Here is an 18,572-nt window from a genome sequence, read left to right as displayed (position 1 = left end):
CACAAATGATAAGATGCTTTCAGAAGTAAAATAACATTTGCTTATTGTGAATTCATCTAGCATCCTATAGGTGCTTATAGATATTATAAATCTAAGGAGAAATGTAAAGAAAGCACATCAGGCGAAGAATGAGATTGTACAGCATGCTTCACTTTCTTCATGAAGGTAAATGATTTTAGATATTTATCGCCATCTAGTGGTAGAAAAGTGCATCCCATTAATATTGAAAACCACAATGAAGGACACATCCAGGTGAAAAGTTGTCACATTTACTTTTATTGTAAAGGTGATATTATTCCAAAATATTAATATGTTAGAGGAACAGAGATAAAGAAGGAGGGGGTGAAGACATCTAGAAAACATCTACACAAGACTTTGGTAAGAATCTTGGGACACATTCTTATCAAAAAATACACAGCAAAAAAATAACCAAATTTCTAATAATGCTCAAAATCATATAGATCTCAACTGTGGTGCATCTACATGTACAACAATATAGCTGGGTAAAAATTCAACTGGGCATTTTGTGTCCTAAAAACAACAGAACAATTGAAGGCATAGAAAATACTGGAATGGCTCGGCACCTGTGCTTTGAAATCTGGAATATACTGTACTAATTAAGCATACCACAAGATATAACAGTTCTGTATTTTATTAAATCAATTTATAGTTCATAAGTTTATTTTTTGAGATATATTATACCACAACGAATTTACAGTAATCTTGCAAAAGTTGTCATATGTGTTTCAGAGCTTGTTTGAAAGCACAGAAGAATCAGCCTGGTGTAAATCCAGAGTATTTTTTTTTTACTTCACCATGTCTTGATGAGATCCTTTAGAATTCCCTTAAACATCAAACAGGCTCTGGATTTAACCCATAGTGATTCGAGTATGTGCAGTTCCAGCTCTAGACGGAGTGCATTGGATCATTTTGTGACAGTGTGCCGTGTCCTATCCCGTTGCCACTGTCATCCCACACCCGCTGTCCTTTCCATACCACCCCTGTTTCCTCTTTCTACATCCTAGCACGGGTGCACATTACAAGCCCTGATCTCCTTCCTGTCCTTGCAGCTGGACAATTGAGTGGTCTTAAACTTCTGTTTCACCGTCATGAGCCGCTCTTGGATTCCCCCACCGCACATCTTCGTGCATTCTGTCCAACTCGACCATGGTCTCATCTTGCACCCTAACCAAAGAAATAACAGAAAAAGGAAAATGGAGAGAAATTCAGATCATTTGGTGATATAAAATTTTTAATAGCTGTTGATCCACTAATCCTATTGATACATGTAAATAATTGGTGTAAAATGAAGTCTGTCATCTTTTCATGATCGTCAGATATGACCCATTTGGACGTTCAGAGGCTCCATAATGAGTGCTGAAACACTGTCATCTTCTTTCTTTTTTTTCTCCACTTAACCCATAAAGACCCAAACATCCACCGGCAACCAATATCATTCACTGATCTAAAATGTTTAATACGTGTCAATCCATTAATTCTATCAATACATGTAAATAATTAGTGTAAAATGCAGTTTGTCATCTTTTCATGGTCATCAGATATGACCCATTTGGACGTTCAGAGGCTCCGTAGTGAACGTGGAAACACTGTCATCTTCAACAACACTGATTCACCAGTAAAACCCATGAAGTTTAATAAATAACAGTGGATGGAGACGCTTGTTTTATGTTCAGTTAATGATATATTTTACTTTTTCTTCAGTTTTCTCTGTTTTTCATATTATAACCCTCATCTTGAATCTGAGCTTTCATCAACATCTACATTATCAGTCAATTAAATATAGGAAAATACCTGATTTTCACTTAAAAATGCAAAGTACAGACAATAATATTAGAATAAATGATGATAAATCTTCTAAGAAAACTTAAAAATTGAGGAAAAATTTCATTTGGGCACTGCCACAAAAGTCGCACTGGGTCTATATGGGTATAAATATGGTATAATTCTCTGTTTTAGTAACAGTGTTATGAAGTGATTGTAAGTGATCCAAACCTGGATGCTCTGAGGCGACCTCAGTCCGACCTTGCTTGCTCCTTCTCTTCTCACGCTGCTCCTTGCGCCGTTTCTTCTCGTCACTGTTGGCTTGTCCTCGGCTGCACTTCCTGATCTTACATTTCTTCCTCTGGATGGTTTCGGAACAGGGGTCTCCTCCAAACTGTGGCTCCAGCTTCACCATGCGTGTCCGGATAGTATGACCCTTCCCACAGGACTTATTACACTCTGACCATTCACTCCATTCTGACATTATACAGTCTATGGCTGAGGAGACAGAAATGGATAAAATAAGGCTATTAAAAAAAAAAAAAAAAAAAAAAACAATCAAGGATAATTGATTAGACGAATAAAGAAATCAAATGAAAACTAGGGTGTATAAACAACTGTAAGTCCTCATGCAGCAACAAAGATTTAATTATAAACTACCCCTCCCCTCTGAGGGAAACAAAAGATATGATGAATTGTGTTTGCTCAGGAAAGTGAGCAGTAAAATATATTTCATCCCAACATAATGGATAAAGAAATTGCAACATATTAGTATTCATAGGGTGCACTGCCAGAAAGAACACCTGCATTATGCATATTTTTTTTAACCTGATTTGTTCATTATAAAATAACTCCTACATGATTGAACAGAGGAAAAGAGACGACAATATGTTATTTAGGTTAGAAACTATTTACTGCAAAGTTGGAATATATGCAGAACAGAGGATGCCCACTCCCTTTATTGCAGTGTTAGTGCAGCATGCTCCATCAGTAGTGTGTGCCCACCTGTACTTTAGATATTACCATCACCTTTCATAAAACTATACTGGTACATGTCTGCGCATCTGTAAGTAGAGATGTCAGTTACTTACGGCATTCTGGTAGCATGCACTTTTCCACCTGTTCTAACTCCTCTGTGCACTCTCCCAGTTCCACAGGAGACTTTAGCATGCGCTGCCGTGTCCTTAGACCCTTCCCACATGTAACACTGCAGTCACTCCAGTCAGACCACGGAGTCAGCATGCAGGGGATAGTGTCTGTACACAGCAGGAATCACTCAGTTAGCCGTACATGCAGCGCTCAGATTTCAACATCAAAAGCACAGACGACATGAAAGAGTGTAAGTGAGTAGATGTTACTTGTAATAAAAACACGGCTTTTAGTTTAAAAGATGAATACAGCAAACAGGATCTGGAATATCCATTTAACCCATAAAGACCCAGTGTTATTTTTGTGGTAGTTCTCAAATTAACTTTTCTCTATTTTTAACATTTCTTAACTAATCTATCATAATTTACTGTAACGTTATCTTCTGTATTTTGCATTTTTAAGTTAAAAAATCTGGTATTTTCCTATATTTAATGCACTAATTATGTAGATGTTTATTAAAGCTCAAATTAAAGTTGAGGGTTATTATATCCAAAACAGAGAAAACTGAAGAAAAAGACTGAGTTAAACTGAGTATAGAATAAGTGTTTCCATCCACTGTCACTGATGAAACTCCATAGGTTTTACTTGTGAATCAATGTTGTAGAAGATGACGGTGTTTCCATGGTAACTACAGAGCCTCTGAGCATCCAAATGGGTCATATCTGATGACCATGAAAAGATGACAAACTATATTTTACACCAATTATTTACATGTATTGATAGGATTAATGGATCAACAGGTATTAAACATTTTAGATCAGTGAATGATTATGGTTATAGGTGGATGTTTGGGTCTTTATGGGTTAAGTGGAGGAAAAAAAGAAAGAAAAAAGCAAATTCAAAGGTTTTAGTTTCCTCTTTGAATTCACTGTTATAGAGATAAATCTTTGACAAAGTTGTCATAAACTAAAATTCTGCTGGAAAGTGATCAGTAAGATACTTGGAAGGAGCTACAGAACTACACCCAGTGTCTCACCAAAGCAATTTACTCCAGATTTACAGTGTGGGAGGTGTCAGGATAGTCAAGGTCCTGAAAATGTTGCTACTCACGACATTCTGGCATCATACACTTCTCCACTTCGAGCACCTCTGTTCCACAAATCGAGCCATCGGCAGGAGGCATCTTCACCATGCGCTCTCTCCTTTTCATGCCAAGACCGCAAGTGGCACTGCAGACATCCCATTCGCCCCATTCTGTAACCAGGCAACTACTAGGAGCTGAGGCCGAGAGTCAGGGAAAACCAATATGACATTTACATTAGAACAGTTTCATAAACTTGTTATGCAATGTGACAGCGGAAAAAATAAGTGGAAACGCACAGCATTCCTCGTTGACAACGCAATTTTCAGTCTCCTCTGTGGGGAGTGTGCAAACTGAGCCATCATCAGGAAACTGCTTTACATAACGCTCCCGAGATCGTGTACCCATCCCACAGGACAGACTGCATGGAGACCAGGTGATCCACTCTGACATCATACAGGTTGATGCATCTAAAAGTCAAGGGCAAAAAGAATGGCAGTTGTTTTAACAAGTCTGTGTCATTTCTATCTGCACCTGTAGATTATTTAACCATCAAATACCTAAACATTCTCCAGAAACCAAAAGTATCTACTGATCTAAAATGTTTTAATAAGTTTTAACCCTTGTGTGGTGTTCATATTTTTGTTATCCAGCCAGTGTTCGGGGGTCTGGTGGACCCGCTGCATTTTTGGGTTTTAAATTCAACATAATCAAACAATTTCATGTTAAAATACTCAACAGATATTTACTTCATCCAGTTACAAGCAATATAAAAAGCATATATGTTTAATATTTGCCTTTGTTAGATCACATTTATGAATTAAACATGTAAATAACTCAGGCAAAATGCAGTTTTTCAGCTTTTCATTGTCATCAGATATGGCCCATTTAGACATTCAGTGGCTCCATACTGAGCGCTGAAACACTGTCATTTCCTGCAGCACTGATTCATCAATAAAACCCATGTAGTTTGATAAATGACTGGGGTTGTAGATGCTTGTTTTTACCTTCATTTAATCATATCATTTGCTGAGAAAGTCATTTTTTTCTTCAGTTTTCTCTTTTTCTATATAATAACATAATAACTGTACAAGATCAGTTAATTAAATATAAGAAAATACCTGATTTTTATTGAAAAATGCTAAATTAAAGGATAATATTGTAATAGATAGTGATACATCACTTGGGAAGGGTTAAATAGTTCTAGATTAAAGATACAGCTTTATTTTACTTACTGAGGAACACAGAAAACCAATATTCACTCATTCATTCATACAGTCATTCATTTTCTAAACCTACTTTATCCTCACTAGGGTCACAGGGGTCGCTGGAGCCTATCCCAGCTACTCATGGGTGAAGGGGGGGTACACCCTGGACATGTCGCCAGTTCATTGCAGGGCTGACACATAGAGACAAACAACCACTCTCACATTCACACCTATGGGCAATTTGGATTAACCAATTGATCTATCAGTTAGGGCTGTGCAATTAATCGAAATTCAAGTACGATTTCGATTATTACACGCAACGATTACAAAAATTATGTAATTGAGAAAAAACGATTATTAATTTTTAGTTGTTTAATTCACGCGCACGCAAGCTACCATGAGCTGCTCTGCCCCGCCCCCCTCTAAGCTACAGCTGCCAGCTAGCCGGCAGGTCCACCCCAAGAGGAAAGTTGTACCTAGCGGTCTGGAAAAATAGCAGGAGAATCGCAGCAGAAGTGCTTGGTAAACAAAAAAGGCAAGTCAAATTCAATTGTATGGAATCACTTTGGGTTTGATGAAGAGCAAAAACCCATTACGTGCTAAAAGTGTTTCGTAGTTGTGTCCGCACCGACCGCTAACACAGCAAACCTTTTTAGCCATCTAAAGTTTAACCACCGCGACCTTTATCGTAATCTTATGAAAAACTAAAACACATAAAAAAAACTCCGTCTACAACTTCGTCCGCAATGCAATCTTCAGTCTCCGAATCTCTTTACGCTGCAACTCCCGTATTAACCTAACTGAAACCTCATGGCACGCCACTGAATTTACCGTTTCATACTACATTGAACATACTTGAATTTATAATTTGCACTTTACGTGAGGTTTTTTTTTTTATTGCTCTAGTTCTATGGCAAGTCTATAGCAGTTTAATTCCAGTGCACTATTTGTTTACAAAAGGAAACATACTTGAATTTACAGCATACTTATTTGCATTCAAAGATTTTTTTGTTTCGTACAAAAGTGAACATACTTTGTTTTAATGGTTAAAAGCTTTATTTATATTTAAAGAGTATATCTTACATTGTTTTGCAAGAAAAAAATAAACAACTTTAAGGTTAACAAATAATCGTTTTTAATAATCGTGATTTCAATTATTGCTAAAATAATCGTGATTTTTTTTTTCTATAATCGAGCAGCCCTACTATCAGTGCATGTGTTTGGATGGTGGGAGGAAGCTGGAGTACCCAGAGAAAACCCATGTAGACAGGGAGAGAACATGCAAACTCCACACAGAAAGGTCCCACCCCCAAAAACCAGTAATTAATCAGTACTGATTTATGCATGTAACTATGAAAACTAAAATTTAAAAAAAAAAAAAAAAAAAAAAGAAGGATTGGGACAGAAACTTCTGCGTTTCAATTTTCTGATCAAGAGAGCAAGAGGTCAAATGGCAATCCACAATTTAACCACAGTATGTAAATGTACAACAGAGAGATTTCCACTGTACCCTTTATTAAGATTAATGTTTTAATAGCTTATAAACCATAAACAAGAAACAATGAGTCCTGTTCCTTCCATAAACTGCACTATGCACTCTATGAAACTCACACCACAGGAAATAAATGAAATAAATGAGGGTGCTATGTAGGTCTGTATGTCTAATAAAACACCACACTGTCACATCTAGTGCAGAAATAATACCTGCTACCTGAACTGAGATCATTAATCCCAAAAGCCTCCCAAAAAACTCTATAATTGATCACACAAAACACCACTTAGAGTTGAAAGTGAACTTAAGAGAAGAGCTTACATCATCTAAGGTCTGTGCTCTGGTTTAAAGGCCTTTTATAGGACAGATGGTATTATCCATCAGTCTGCTTATGGCCTTGAACTCCCAGTTCCTATTTGAGTGTTTAAAACATATCAACACCAAAAGTGAAGAGGAGTTTCCCTCTGGATCTAAGGGCAAAAACTCATCACACCATTAATTTTTCTGATGAATACCATTTGCTTGACTAAACATGAAAAGTCTTGTCGATGTCTGCATTTTTTTTTTTTTTTTTTTTTGGGCTCTTTTCATAATTGCTTTTTCGTCTTAATAGAAAGCCCTCCAGTACTCCTTTGTATAAGAGCACCTTCACAAAGAATAATTATTTGTAATATTTTAGAGGCTGGATCACATCGCCATCTAATAGACACTATAAATTCTCTAATTCCTCATGATCACCTATTGTTCATTTGGTATTGTTGCTGAACACACTCAAAACTACTAAGAGGCAGGACTGCTATTGAAAAGCCGGGAGTTAACGATAATGTCAAGTGTTCATTCCATCCAACTGAACAGGCTTGTTTTCTGATTAACATCCACTCTCTTCATGGAATCCTAACCTTACAGAAAAGGTTGAAGTTAGAGTTTGGCTTACAAATGGCCAAAATTCACATGTTAGACTCCATTTGAACATCATCCACATTCTGTTTTAACCCTATAACACCAAACGTATCATATTTGATACATGAGTTTTGAAGCCCTCTACATATTCTAGTCATACAGAGTCACTATACATCTGAATAAAAGAGGCCATTCCTGGGCCAATGTTGGGCTAAACATAGGCCAGAGCAGGTCATCAAATATGTATCATAGCCAGATAAATTACACAGAATTGGTCCTCATCCGGTACTGATAAGATTAGGCTGTATGTTTCTTATTTTAACTGAAGTATGGGCTTACAATGCATGGAGTGTGTATTTGTATTCTTCTATATAATCAGTAAAATAACTGTTGCATAAAAGCTGTTAGTATTCAGGAATATGCTGCATTAGTACACTCATGTATTTTAAATCTTTGCATTAATCAGGAACAAATCCATCAAGAGCTGTACCTTTGGAAAACAACCACACCCCCCCGGCTGTCTGGGTTGGTACACAATCAAGCGTGTGATTGCACACTGTCAGGATGCAGCTTTGCAGTGAAATGAAAATGAATGTCAACATACACTTATACTTGGTCACAGTGATGTAATGTCACCTACCTGTCTCTCAACTCGGTACATCTACTCCCATTCCTTAATTTCAGTTAAATAGAGGCAAAAAAACCCTGTATGTTATTATAAAATCAGCAATTATTTGGAGAGTATGGCAAGTTTGACTGATTAAGGCCATAAAATGCAGGTTTTTTCATAACTCTCATCTCTGAGAGTAGAATGTGTGGCCAAGCTTGAGTACTGAAGTGAAATTACAGCTTCCAAATATAATGATGATTTTTTTTTTGTTACTATGGTGGCTCAAAGCAGCAGCACACAGGACTTCAATTAAGCGTGATTGTGAGGTTAAAATGTCAAGTCTACTTTAATTAACATTTGTTTATCCTCATGAATCCATGTGTTAATTTAAGCCTGTTTTAAATACTGCCTTTCATACCACGATGCTTTTTTCTTGCAGTTCTTGATGATCAAAAGAAAGATACCAAAGTACATGTGTAATGGTACTACAGGAGAAACAGCATTAAATGTTGAAGTACTACCACTACTTAAAAATACATATATGGGTGTATATATGTGATATGTTTACCCTCTAAAAGCTATTTTATACACAAATAAATGCACTATAGCTGAAAGGAAGGCCCAAGCTGTATCGCAAGGCAGTTTCATTTCCATTGTCATTAGACAAATGGCTCAACAGAAATAAATTCACCTTCTGCTGGAGGAGCAATAATAACCTTAGGGAGTTAAAAACATGGATGTAGAAGCAATAAAATCCAGAATGCCAAACAAACATGATTTCTTTTCTTAATTACTCACTCTTTGTACTTACACCTTAGAAGGTATATTCAATTGCATCATGCAATTTAATTTAACTTACTATAAACATTAAAAGTCTGTCATATTAACAAAGTGCTCTTCTTCACCTTCCTCCTGCGCTGTCATAACCGCTGCACGGAGTGAATGGTGCTTTTGGTTTTACCGATGGATCTGACCTATAAAAAGTCGTCTTAAAATCCAGCCTTTTTCATTGGCCAAAGTAAAATCTCCTCTATGGGGTTCAGCAAGGTCTGAACTTTTGGAAAAGTAGATGTAATTCAGCCACTGTTGGACATGAAGACTGGGATGGAAAGTGGGTTCAGGTCCAGTGCAGTTACCCCATGTCTTTAAACAGGTGCTCACCCTCATCACTGCATCCAGGCCCCATGCAAGGCTCAAAATCCTGGGTATGTGGGCAGGGCACGCTCAGATCCAGTTGGGCCTTGAGCATTCTCTGTCTCATCCTCTTGCCCTTTTCACATGTGGCTGAACTGCAGGCCGACCACGGAGACCAGTTAGAGTAGATACAAGTCTCTGGCGTATCATCTGTAAGACAAAAAATAAAATAAACCAGTAACCTGCCGCTGTTGATTGTGCTCGTCATGTTGAAGAAGAGTGATGGAGAGACAAGGGGCGCAGGATTCAGACCTTCCTCTTTCTCCTCCTGGGCAATATCTGCTACAATGTCGTCAACATTGTCTGGAACGATGTTGCACTGTTCACCCTGTGGTCAGACAAATGATGAAGATGCATCAGTATGTGCATGTGCTCTGTCACTTTGGGTTTCTGGTTGTTTGCATCACATCCTTCTACTTGATTATTATTTTTATAGACACTTGATATGCAAGAACAGAATGTGGTATTTAACATAGTGTACATATTCAATTTAGTGTGAGCAGGTGTGTGTTCCTTGTACGTCAAATCACAGAATGAAGCAGAAAATCCACCAAAATTCCCACAGCTGCCTCTAGGTGCCACTAAATACCTGCTAACCTCACTGGTTTGCAGCCAGATCCCAAGACCACATTTTCCTTAAGTATTCCATATTTTTATTACCATTTAGAGCTGTTCAACACTAGGGGATTGGTTTAAATATTACCTTTAGACTGAGGGTTTTCCCAGGTTTTTTAGCCTGTGGTGCTTAGGTGCTGAGATTGTGGTAGGGTGACTGTGTAGGATACAGTATTCCCCGTGAGAATCTGATGTTATTTGTCTAAAAACTGCACATCTGTTTTCATATTGTATTAACAATATTACAGTGTTTTAGTTTCATGGAAGGATAAGATGCATGAGTGGGAGGATTCAGAGTTCTCCCATAAGAACATCAATCAAAAATACACAATGTGACACAATTTTGCACCTTTGTTATTACCATATATTAGTACAAATGGAAAAAGTTAGAGAACTACTGCCAAACTAGTGCTACAAATGGCTTGGATATTCTGCTTCAGCTGTATAATGTTAGAGGAAACCCTAACACAGTGTCAAGAGATTACTGTTTTAAAGACTTACTAAACATGGACTTCCATTTTTGTACAGTTCTATCAATAACTTCAAACTGAAATTGCCTGACATAATGTATTACTCACTGAACTATTGATTCATTAGTGTAGTGGTCAACAAGCATCCTGCAGAACTACACTGGATCTGGAAAACAGAAACAGACAGACCTTTCTGGCTATTCTCTCCACCACCACTCTAGCCACAGGAGTGATAGCGCCCCCCTCAGGATCATAAAATGGGCTTTGTGGATGATCAAGGCTGGTTAAAGGACGGATCTTGTCCTGGGGCGCTGAGGGCTTGTTGGGAGACTAAAAGTAGCACACAGACAAGACGGAAACAGAAAAAAAAAATTGTGAATCTTTGGGATTTCAAAAATAACACTCTGTCAGGATTTTTTTGAAAAATACATTTGCGCAAGTAAAAAAGGAAAAAAAAAAAAAAAAGCACAAAGTCACTCAAAGTTACACAAATCACGAGTCACACAGAGGACAAGTCACAAAGTCAAAAAGCAGCTGTGGAGGAGCAATGTAGTTTATATGGGAGATGCTCTTAATTGTCAACAGTAAAGGTCTGCCAGCATGGGGTTGATAGAACTACCACTGCCAGAGGCTGTCTAGAGGCACAAGACCAGCTCATCCTTCACTCCCTACCGAGGCCACTCAGGAAAAACAGGGAAAAGCACTGGTGTTTGTGTTTGTGAGAGAGGGGGAGATGGGATAATGAATGGACACTAATTAAAAGATACTGTAAAAGGTCTCATTATTCTGTTACAGACCTGTGCCTTTAACTGCTTTGTCTACATTACCTACTGTTTCATTAGCCTCGACCGCACAAAGCATTCTTTGATCGAGGTTTACTTTTGAGGATTGCTCAGCAAAGTTAAAAGTTCTTCATTCTCAGGTGATAAAATCTGAGTTATTGATTCTTATTTAAAGCAGTGTAAGAAAACAGTGATAAAGTCAAGCATCACAGTATTATGTTTTGAGATTACTGATTCTCTAAAATACTGTATGGGTTTTTGATTGCTGGGTTATGTAGAAATATTTGTGTCAGAGAGTGTTTTTTTTTTATTTATTTTTTTTATGTTGTGTGTAAAAGCCCACACCGCTAGATAGCAGTGTTGTAACCTCTTCTATGCACACGGTCACATGTTCTTTATAACAGTCTTCCTAAAACAACTACAGTATATCACCGTCTATAAAGTATAGTAATTCTATATTCTGTGTCATAATATGTGTTAGAGGCATATTTTGAAATAGGAAGTCACATCTTTAGGTAAATAACTATAATATTAAAGGTTCAATGTGGGTTCGATCAAGCAAAAGTGAACATCAACATGAAAAAGTAAAGTTGCACACATCATTTTTCAAGTGGGCTAATTTTTTAAGCTAAAAATCTCTCTTTTATTGAACTGTTTTCCTTTTTAACATACCACTTACGCAATGAAGGAGAAGTTCTGACCTTCTGCTAGGCTACATTAAATGAACAAAAAGACATGCAAAAGACTGTCTATCAATTTGAGAAATTAAAATTCTGAATGATGAAGTTTGTGAATTCATACACTGGTTACATTTAAAAAGACTATCTGTGAACTGTTACTGAGAAATTACTCTTTATTTGTAATTTACCTATATCAGTATGGACCACCACAAGTTGTAAATAACACTGTGTTAGTATTAAATACATTAAATTGTTGTTTTAAAAAATGTCAACATTTTGGGTGATGCATTCAATGGTAACGAGTCATCCATATGATGAAGTGAGAGCCTCTTTGTTTAATGAGATGTTTATCCAAAATCCTGATATGTTCTGGAGCACTGATGATGACAAGATGGAATGGTTGTTTAGTTTAAATGTATATAAATTAGCATTATTTGTTTGTAAAGCCTGGAAAAAACAGCAAATGTGTTTGTTTAAATAGGTCAGTACATTATCTTGTTTATATCTATTGAGCCTGTTGTCCTGTATTTGGTCTTTTGTTTTATAATTTTAGTGTCTTATAAACCCATGTAAGGGCTGGGTATATTCTTATGCAGGACACAATAATAAAACTTCATTCATTCATTCGTTCGTCCACGTGTAACTATGGCAACCTGTCCATGTGAATAAAACAGAGACTTTTCAATATTTTACTTCAAAATATATTTTCAGCATAGTTGGACATAATATCTAAAAGGTTTTGTCCTACTTGACATCAACTTCTGTTGAGAACCGCATGTTTTGATTGTTTGCGTAAAGCTTAAAAATTGATATTTGTTTCAAGTCCATGTGTTACCGAGCAGTAATTTGACGTTTTTCACCTAAAAATGTTATCTCCCCAAATTTTGTTAAACATAATGTTTAAGTGCTTATAAATACCTACTCAAATATGTGTAATACATGCATATAAGTTACTCTGCTTACATGGCAGAGACTGTTGAACATGAAATGTGTCCACATGTTACTGCTTGTTCGGACACATACGTAAGATCTTCAAAATACATTTGTCTCTGCTTGAAGCTTGTGTTAGAATACAACACATGGATGCACACTGTTGCAGAGTGGAGGCATTGAAGAAAAAAAAAAACAAGAGTAGACTTTTGCAGAAAAAGTGCCCTCTGTCCTACACTGTACGCAAATATCAATCTACAGACTGAATGTGGGAAATTGACAGTCATTACCTTGTAAATGCAGTTAGCTAACACTGTAAAATGACAAACTTCCTGCTCAAAACAAAACTGAGTCAAATTTAAACTTCCCATAAGCACACAAGCAAATGCTGCATATTTGTATTCAAGATATTCAAGACTGCACACATATATACTCTGCACATTCCAGTTTCTGAAATAGTGCTGAACTGGAGAGTTGTAACTAGACCTGAGACATTTTGAGAGTCAATTTTTGACCGTATCCTTAAGCCACCGTACCGAGAACGGATTTAGTGTTGTTATTGTAGCCTGTGTTAAAATACTGAAAATGACTAAATATCCTCAAGTTGTCTTGTTGTTTTAGTACACCAAGAAAAAAAGAAAGACATGCAAGATATATAAATCATTTCTGGAGCCAAGGCAGAGAAGTTCAGTGGGTTCATCTGTGAGCCCTGAGGGATCAGCCAAAGGTTTCACACATGTAATCATAGAGTTTGGTCAAACATGCACACACAGAGCCTAATCTAATGGCGCTGAGTGAAGACACAGAACACGAAGCAGACAGCACCTCAGGGTGAGGGCAGGAGGGGGAGACGTTCAAGGCTGTTAAAGGAGAATTGGATGGGTGATGACATCTGAATTGTTGTAGACTGGCATTATGTGAAGAGAAGAGCGAGGGAGTGATTGTGAATGTGAGTGGACAGGCAGATGAAGAGGAGGAGGCTGGTATAATGACAAGGTCAAAATGTGAGTGTGAAGGGGAGACTCAGCTGGTGATGAGTGTGAAGAGGAAGGTTATCGAGAGGGTGAAAGGTGGAGAAAATAACAGTTTGAAAAAGGCCACGATAGCTGTGGGACTTAAAGGTTGGAACCTGAGTTGAGTTTCACATTCATTACATTTTCACAAGTTCACTCAAGTTTTTATTGCAGAGCGAGTTAATTGCAAAAGATAAAATAAAAATCAAAAGCAGGGTGAATATTAGAGAATTCATTTAGTTCAAATCATGCTGATAATCTGCTGATAGAATGTTAAAAAATCATGAGGACTTAATAAAACTTTTCTGACACTAACACAGTCTCACAAAAATATTAATAACACTCTTGAGAAGTGTTTATTTTATTCACAAGAACTACAAAATTAACTACTTGAAGTAAGAAAAAGACTATTGTACAGAGGTGGAAAAAAGTTTTTTTGACATCCCTTGCATTTCTGACATGTTGCATTAAGAATCACTTGACTCTCCGAAGTATTGTTCCATTCTTCAAACCCACATGTTCTCTTCTGCACATGCTCACTTCCATCGAGGTCAAAACTGAATGTTTCAAAAAGATAATGAAAAACATCCAGGGAATGACTTGTTAAAACTGTCAAGAAGTTAGTTATGTTATTTTTTCCTTGTTAACAATAAACCAAAAAATAATTTGTAAAAAAAAAAAAAAAGACTATTTTTCTGCAAATATTTTGTGATCATATCAAATTTTAGGCAATGGCTACTGCCACAGTACTGTAGCACAAAGTATGGGTTTATCTCTTGCCACAGACCAATCAGATGTTAACATTTGCATTAGCGCCAATCACAGATACTGTTACATGAACTCATTTGCCTCTTGTTGCCACAGTACTGTGGTGATACATGGGTATACTTCAGTGCATTCTTTTGTGCGTTTTGTTACCCCAGTACTGTGGCAATTGATGGAAGAAATGACAAATTAGTGATAGTATATTGTATAGAATAGGAATTATTGTTCTAAATACTGTTGTTTTATGGTGTTCTTTGCTCTGGAGGCTGGAGAAGGTGGGCGGAGCTACATGTTCGATGCAGCAGTGTGACCTCTCAGTTCTGTGGCAGTTGAGTGCTGTGGTCCTGTGGAATTCTGCACTCTGAACGTTGTCCCAGTGGCTGATTTATATGAATGTCGGATTTTAAACGTCAGCTGTGTCTCAGGTCAACCTTTTCACTATATGATTGCCTTGGTACTTTTTCGGGATGTCAGTTATCAGTCTAGACATGATATAACGAGGGCAATGATTGGCTCTGTGGCAATAGACAAACCGATATTTTGTGCCACAGTACTGTGTCAATAGCCACTTAGAAAATTTTACGCACATCCAAAAACTTTTTTCCACTACTGTCTTACGTTGTAAATCCTACTGTATACCATCACAGCTCACAATTACTTACGGGGTTTTGATGAACTACATGAGCCACAGCTGGTCAATGTTACACTTGCACACATGTACATTATGACACATTTATGCTGGGGAGTGAAAAGCAAGGAGAAATAACGTTCCAATTTGTATTAATTAGTGTCAAAAAGTTCTCACTGACCTCGTATGACACCCCACTGTCAGTGCCTGCATCCCAAGGAATAAGGTCCTGGACTACCTTCTGGGCCCATCCACACTCCTTTGTGCACAGGTCCTCAGCAGACAGACCCACATTCCAATCCGGACTGGGCCCCAGCATGGTCAAAAAGGACATAAGGTGACGGGTCCGGTCCACTGAGAATTCAGCTGAGGGTGCAGCACGCCTGAGGAAGAGGGAGGTAGTAGAGGGATTATAGCTTACTTCCTGTACATCATTGTTTGGGTGTGTAACAATTTTTCTGGTTTCCCTAATTCAGCAAAATCTCTACTGCTGACAAGAGCAGAGAACAAATCAGATGCTGGATAAAATTGAGTGCAATGGCCAAATCCACACCTTGTCATTTTATGACAGTCAAGACCTATGCAGTGCAGCTATTACATACACAAACACACTGGAATTTTAAAGATCACCCACAAGCAGGAAATAGAAAAGTCTAATTGTGAAATTGATGATAAAAATGTTCACAGAATAGTAGCTTGCTGCCATATTGCGTCTCAGAACAGACCACATGTGTTCTCAAACCCACTTGGCTATTTTCCAGCACAAGAAAAACTCACATCTGGCCATCTGTTTTGACCAATGATTGACAGTAAAACTAATTACAAGGATTTTCAAAGCCAATACAAGATTTATTAAGAGTAGGGAGATTCTTTTTGTAGTGCAGACAATTAAGCAGTGATTCCTTTTGTTATCGTGCCCATATAAATCCTTTCGACTTCAGCCAACTCAGTTCTGCCAATGTGCACAGTGTTAATGATGGCCTCTAAGGATGTGAAATAGCCCTTATCCCCTGGGAACACACAACTTGACTCGAGTCTCCTGGGATTCTGCTCACTAAGTACTGGAGGTCTGAGGTTTATCTCAGACAGCCACCTGGGCTCTACAAAAAAGGTAAAGTGTAATTGACAGAAACAGAAACGGTGCAAGGCTGGGAGCCATTGAGGGACAGATTAATCTTCTAAATAACCTCAGTGACATTCTTTTGTTAAACACCAAATATTCCTACAGGTTTATGAAAATGTGTGTCTTTTTAATAGAGGTTGTGGCATTAAGGTTTGTGTTAATAGAAGGACATTTGACGGTAATGATCATTTATACCATTCACATGACATTTATTTCCACTATGAAGGATTTTAAAGAGCGGTTATAGTAAGGCAACACATTATTATTATTATTGTAGCACATTTTACAGCTGTTCTTGTCAATTGAAATTTGATATATGGTAATTTTTTTTTCAAATTACTGCTGGTGTGAATCCTCTGGAACAGTCAATGGAAGGTTAAGCTGTTGTGGTTTTCATGCCTGGTCTAAATGCATGAGAAGTGAAAAGTGGAGCTGTCACCCATTGCTTTTCGGACCACTTTGATACCAGTAGTTTGCATTTTGACAATTACCATATTGGCTTTTGGGATGCAGATGTGCCCATTTTTGGTCATAATGGGTTCAACTTTCAACAGATACTTTCTCCCCAGTTTCATTTATGGAAAAATTGGGGCTACATTTCACAAGTCACATATCCCTTGAATATTCTGTGAGATATTGCCACACAAATGTTGTCTGCAAGAGATAAAAATGAATTGGAAAGTAAGGCAAATGATAGTTAAGGAGGTGTAATATTAATGCATGATTTTATATTTTTGAATGACATTCCTTCTCTTTATATTTCTTATCATTATCATCGTGCAAGCTGTAGCTATAATGTGTCCCAATACTTTTGTCCATATACAGTGGGGCAAAAAAGTATTTAGTCAGCCACTGATTTTGCAAGTTCTTCTACTTAGAAAGATGAGAGAGGTCTGTAATTTTCATCAGAGGTACACTTCAACAATGAGAGTCAAAATGAAAAAAAAAAAAAAAAAATCCAGGAAATCACATTGTAGGATTTTTAAATAATTTATTTGTAAATTATGGTGGAAAATAACTATTTGGTCACCCACAAACAAGCAAGATTTCTGACTCTCACAGACCTGCATCTTTAAGAAGCTCTTCTGTCCTCCACTCATTACCTGTATTAATGGCACCTGTTTGAACTCATTATCTGTATAAAAGACACCTGTCCACAGCCTCAAACAGTCAGACTCCAAACTCAACCATGGCCAAGACCAAAGAGCTGTCGAAGGACACCAGGAAGAAAATTATAGACCTGCACCAGGCTGGGAAGAGTGAATCTACAATAGGCAAGCAGGTTGGTGTGAATAAATCAACTGTGGAAGCAATTGTAAGAAAATGGAAGATATAAAAGACCAATGATAATCTCCCTCGATCTGGGGCCCCATGCAAGATCCTCCATCCTGTGGGGTCAAAATGATCATGAGATCGGTAAGCAAAAATCCCAGAACTACACGGAGGGACCTGATGAATGACCTGCAGAGAGCTGGGACCAAAGTAACAAAGACTACCATCAGTAACACACTACGCCGAGAGGGACTCAAATCCTACAGCGCCAGGCGTGTCCCCCTGCTTAAGCCAGTACATGTCCAGGCCCGTCTGAAGTTTGCCAGAGAGCATATGGATGATCCAGAAGAGGATTGGGAGAATATGATGTGGTCAGATGAAACCAAAATAGAACTTTTTGGTAAAAACTCAACTCGTCGTGTTTGGAGGAAGAAGAATGCTGAGTTGCATCCCTAGAACACCATACCTACTGTGAAGCGTGGGGGTGGAAACCTCATGCTTTGGGGCTGTTTTTCTGCAAAGAGGACAGGACGACTGATCCGTGTTAAGGGAAGAATGAACAGGGCCATGTATGGTGAGATTTTAAGCCAAAACCTCCTTCCATCAGTGAGAGCATTGAAGATGGAACGTGGCTGGGTCTTCCAGCATGACAATGATCCCGAACACACCGCTCGGGCAATGAAGGAGTGGCTCCATAAAAAGCATTTCAAGATCCTGGAGTGGCCCAGCCAGTCTCCAGACCTCAACCCCATAGAAAATTTGTGGAGGGAGTTGAAAGTCCATGTTGCCCAGCTACAGCCGCAAAACATCACTGCTCTAGAGGAGATCTGCATGGAGGAATGGGCCAAAATACCAGCTACAGTGTGTGCAAACCTGGTGAAGACTTACAGGAAGCATTTGACCTCTGTCATTGCCAACAAAGGTTCTGTTACAAAGTA

At 37.9% G+C, this 18,572-nt stretch overlaps 1 protein-coding gene across 2 annotated transcripts in view; it reads right to left on the bottom strand.

The window, feature by feature from the left end:
• Window positions 1–256: 256 nt before the first annotated feature.
• The window catches only part of spon1a (spondin 1a), an 84,918-nt gene continuing 66,602 nt past the window's right edge, over window positions 257–18,572 (bottom strand). The window contains exons 8-16 of one of the 2 annotated variants that reach the window (XM_030128998.1): window positions 15,421–15,622; window positions 10,631–10,771; window positions 9,609–9,684; window positions 9,324–9,506; window positions 4,252–4,422; window positions 3,982–4,149; window positions 2,874–3,038; window positions 2,014–2,280; window positions 257–1,185 (exon numbers count right to left, since the gene is read on the bottom strand). In XM_030128998.1, coding sequence (XP_029984858.1) covers window positions 1,022–1,185; window positions 2,014–2,280; window positions 2,874–3,038; window positions 3,982–4,149; window positions 4,252–4,422; window positions 9,324–9,506; window positions 9,609–9,684; window positions 10,631–10,771; window positions 15,421–15,622 — 1,537 coding nt within the window. In that variant the 3' untranslated portion in view covers window positions 257–1,021. The remainder of the gene's footprint in view (window positions 1,186–2,013; window positions 2,281–2,873; window positions 3,039–3,981; window positions 4,150–4,251; window positions 4,423–9,323; window positions 9,507–9,608; window positions 9,685–10,630; window positions 10,772–15,420; window positions 15,623–18,572) is intronic. The other variant, XM_030129007.1, reaches the window with a different exon arrangement.

This window comes from Sphaeramia orbicularis, chromosome 3, assembly GCF_902148855.1.
Source record: "Sphaeramia orbicularis chromosome 3, fSphaOr1.1, whole genome shotgun sequence".
NCBI lineage: Eukaryota > Metazoa > Chordata > Actinopteri > Kurtiformes > Apogonidae > Sphaeramia > Sphaeramia orbicularis.
Note: the sequence above shows the minus strand (reverse complement) of the source record. Positions and strands in the feature narration are given on the sequence as shown.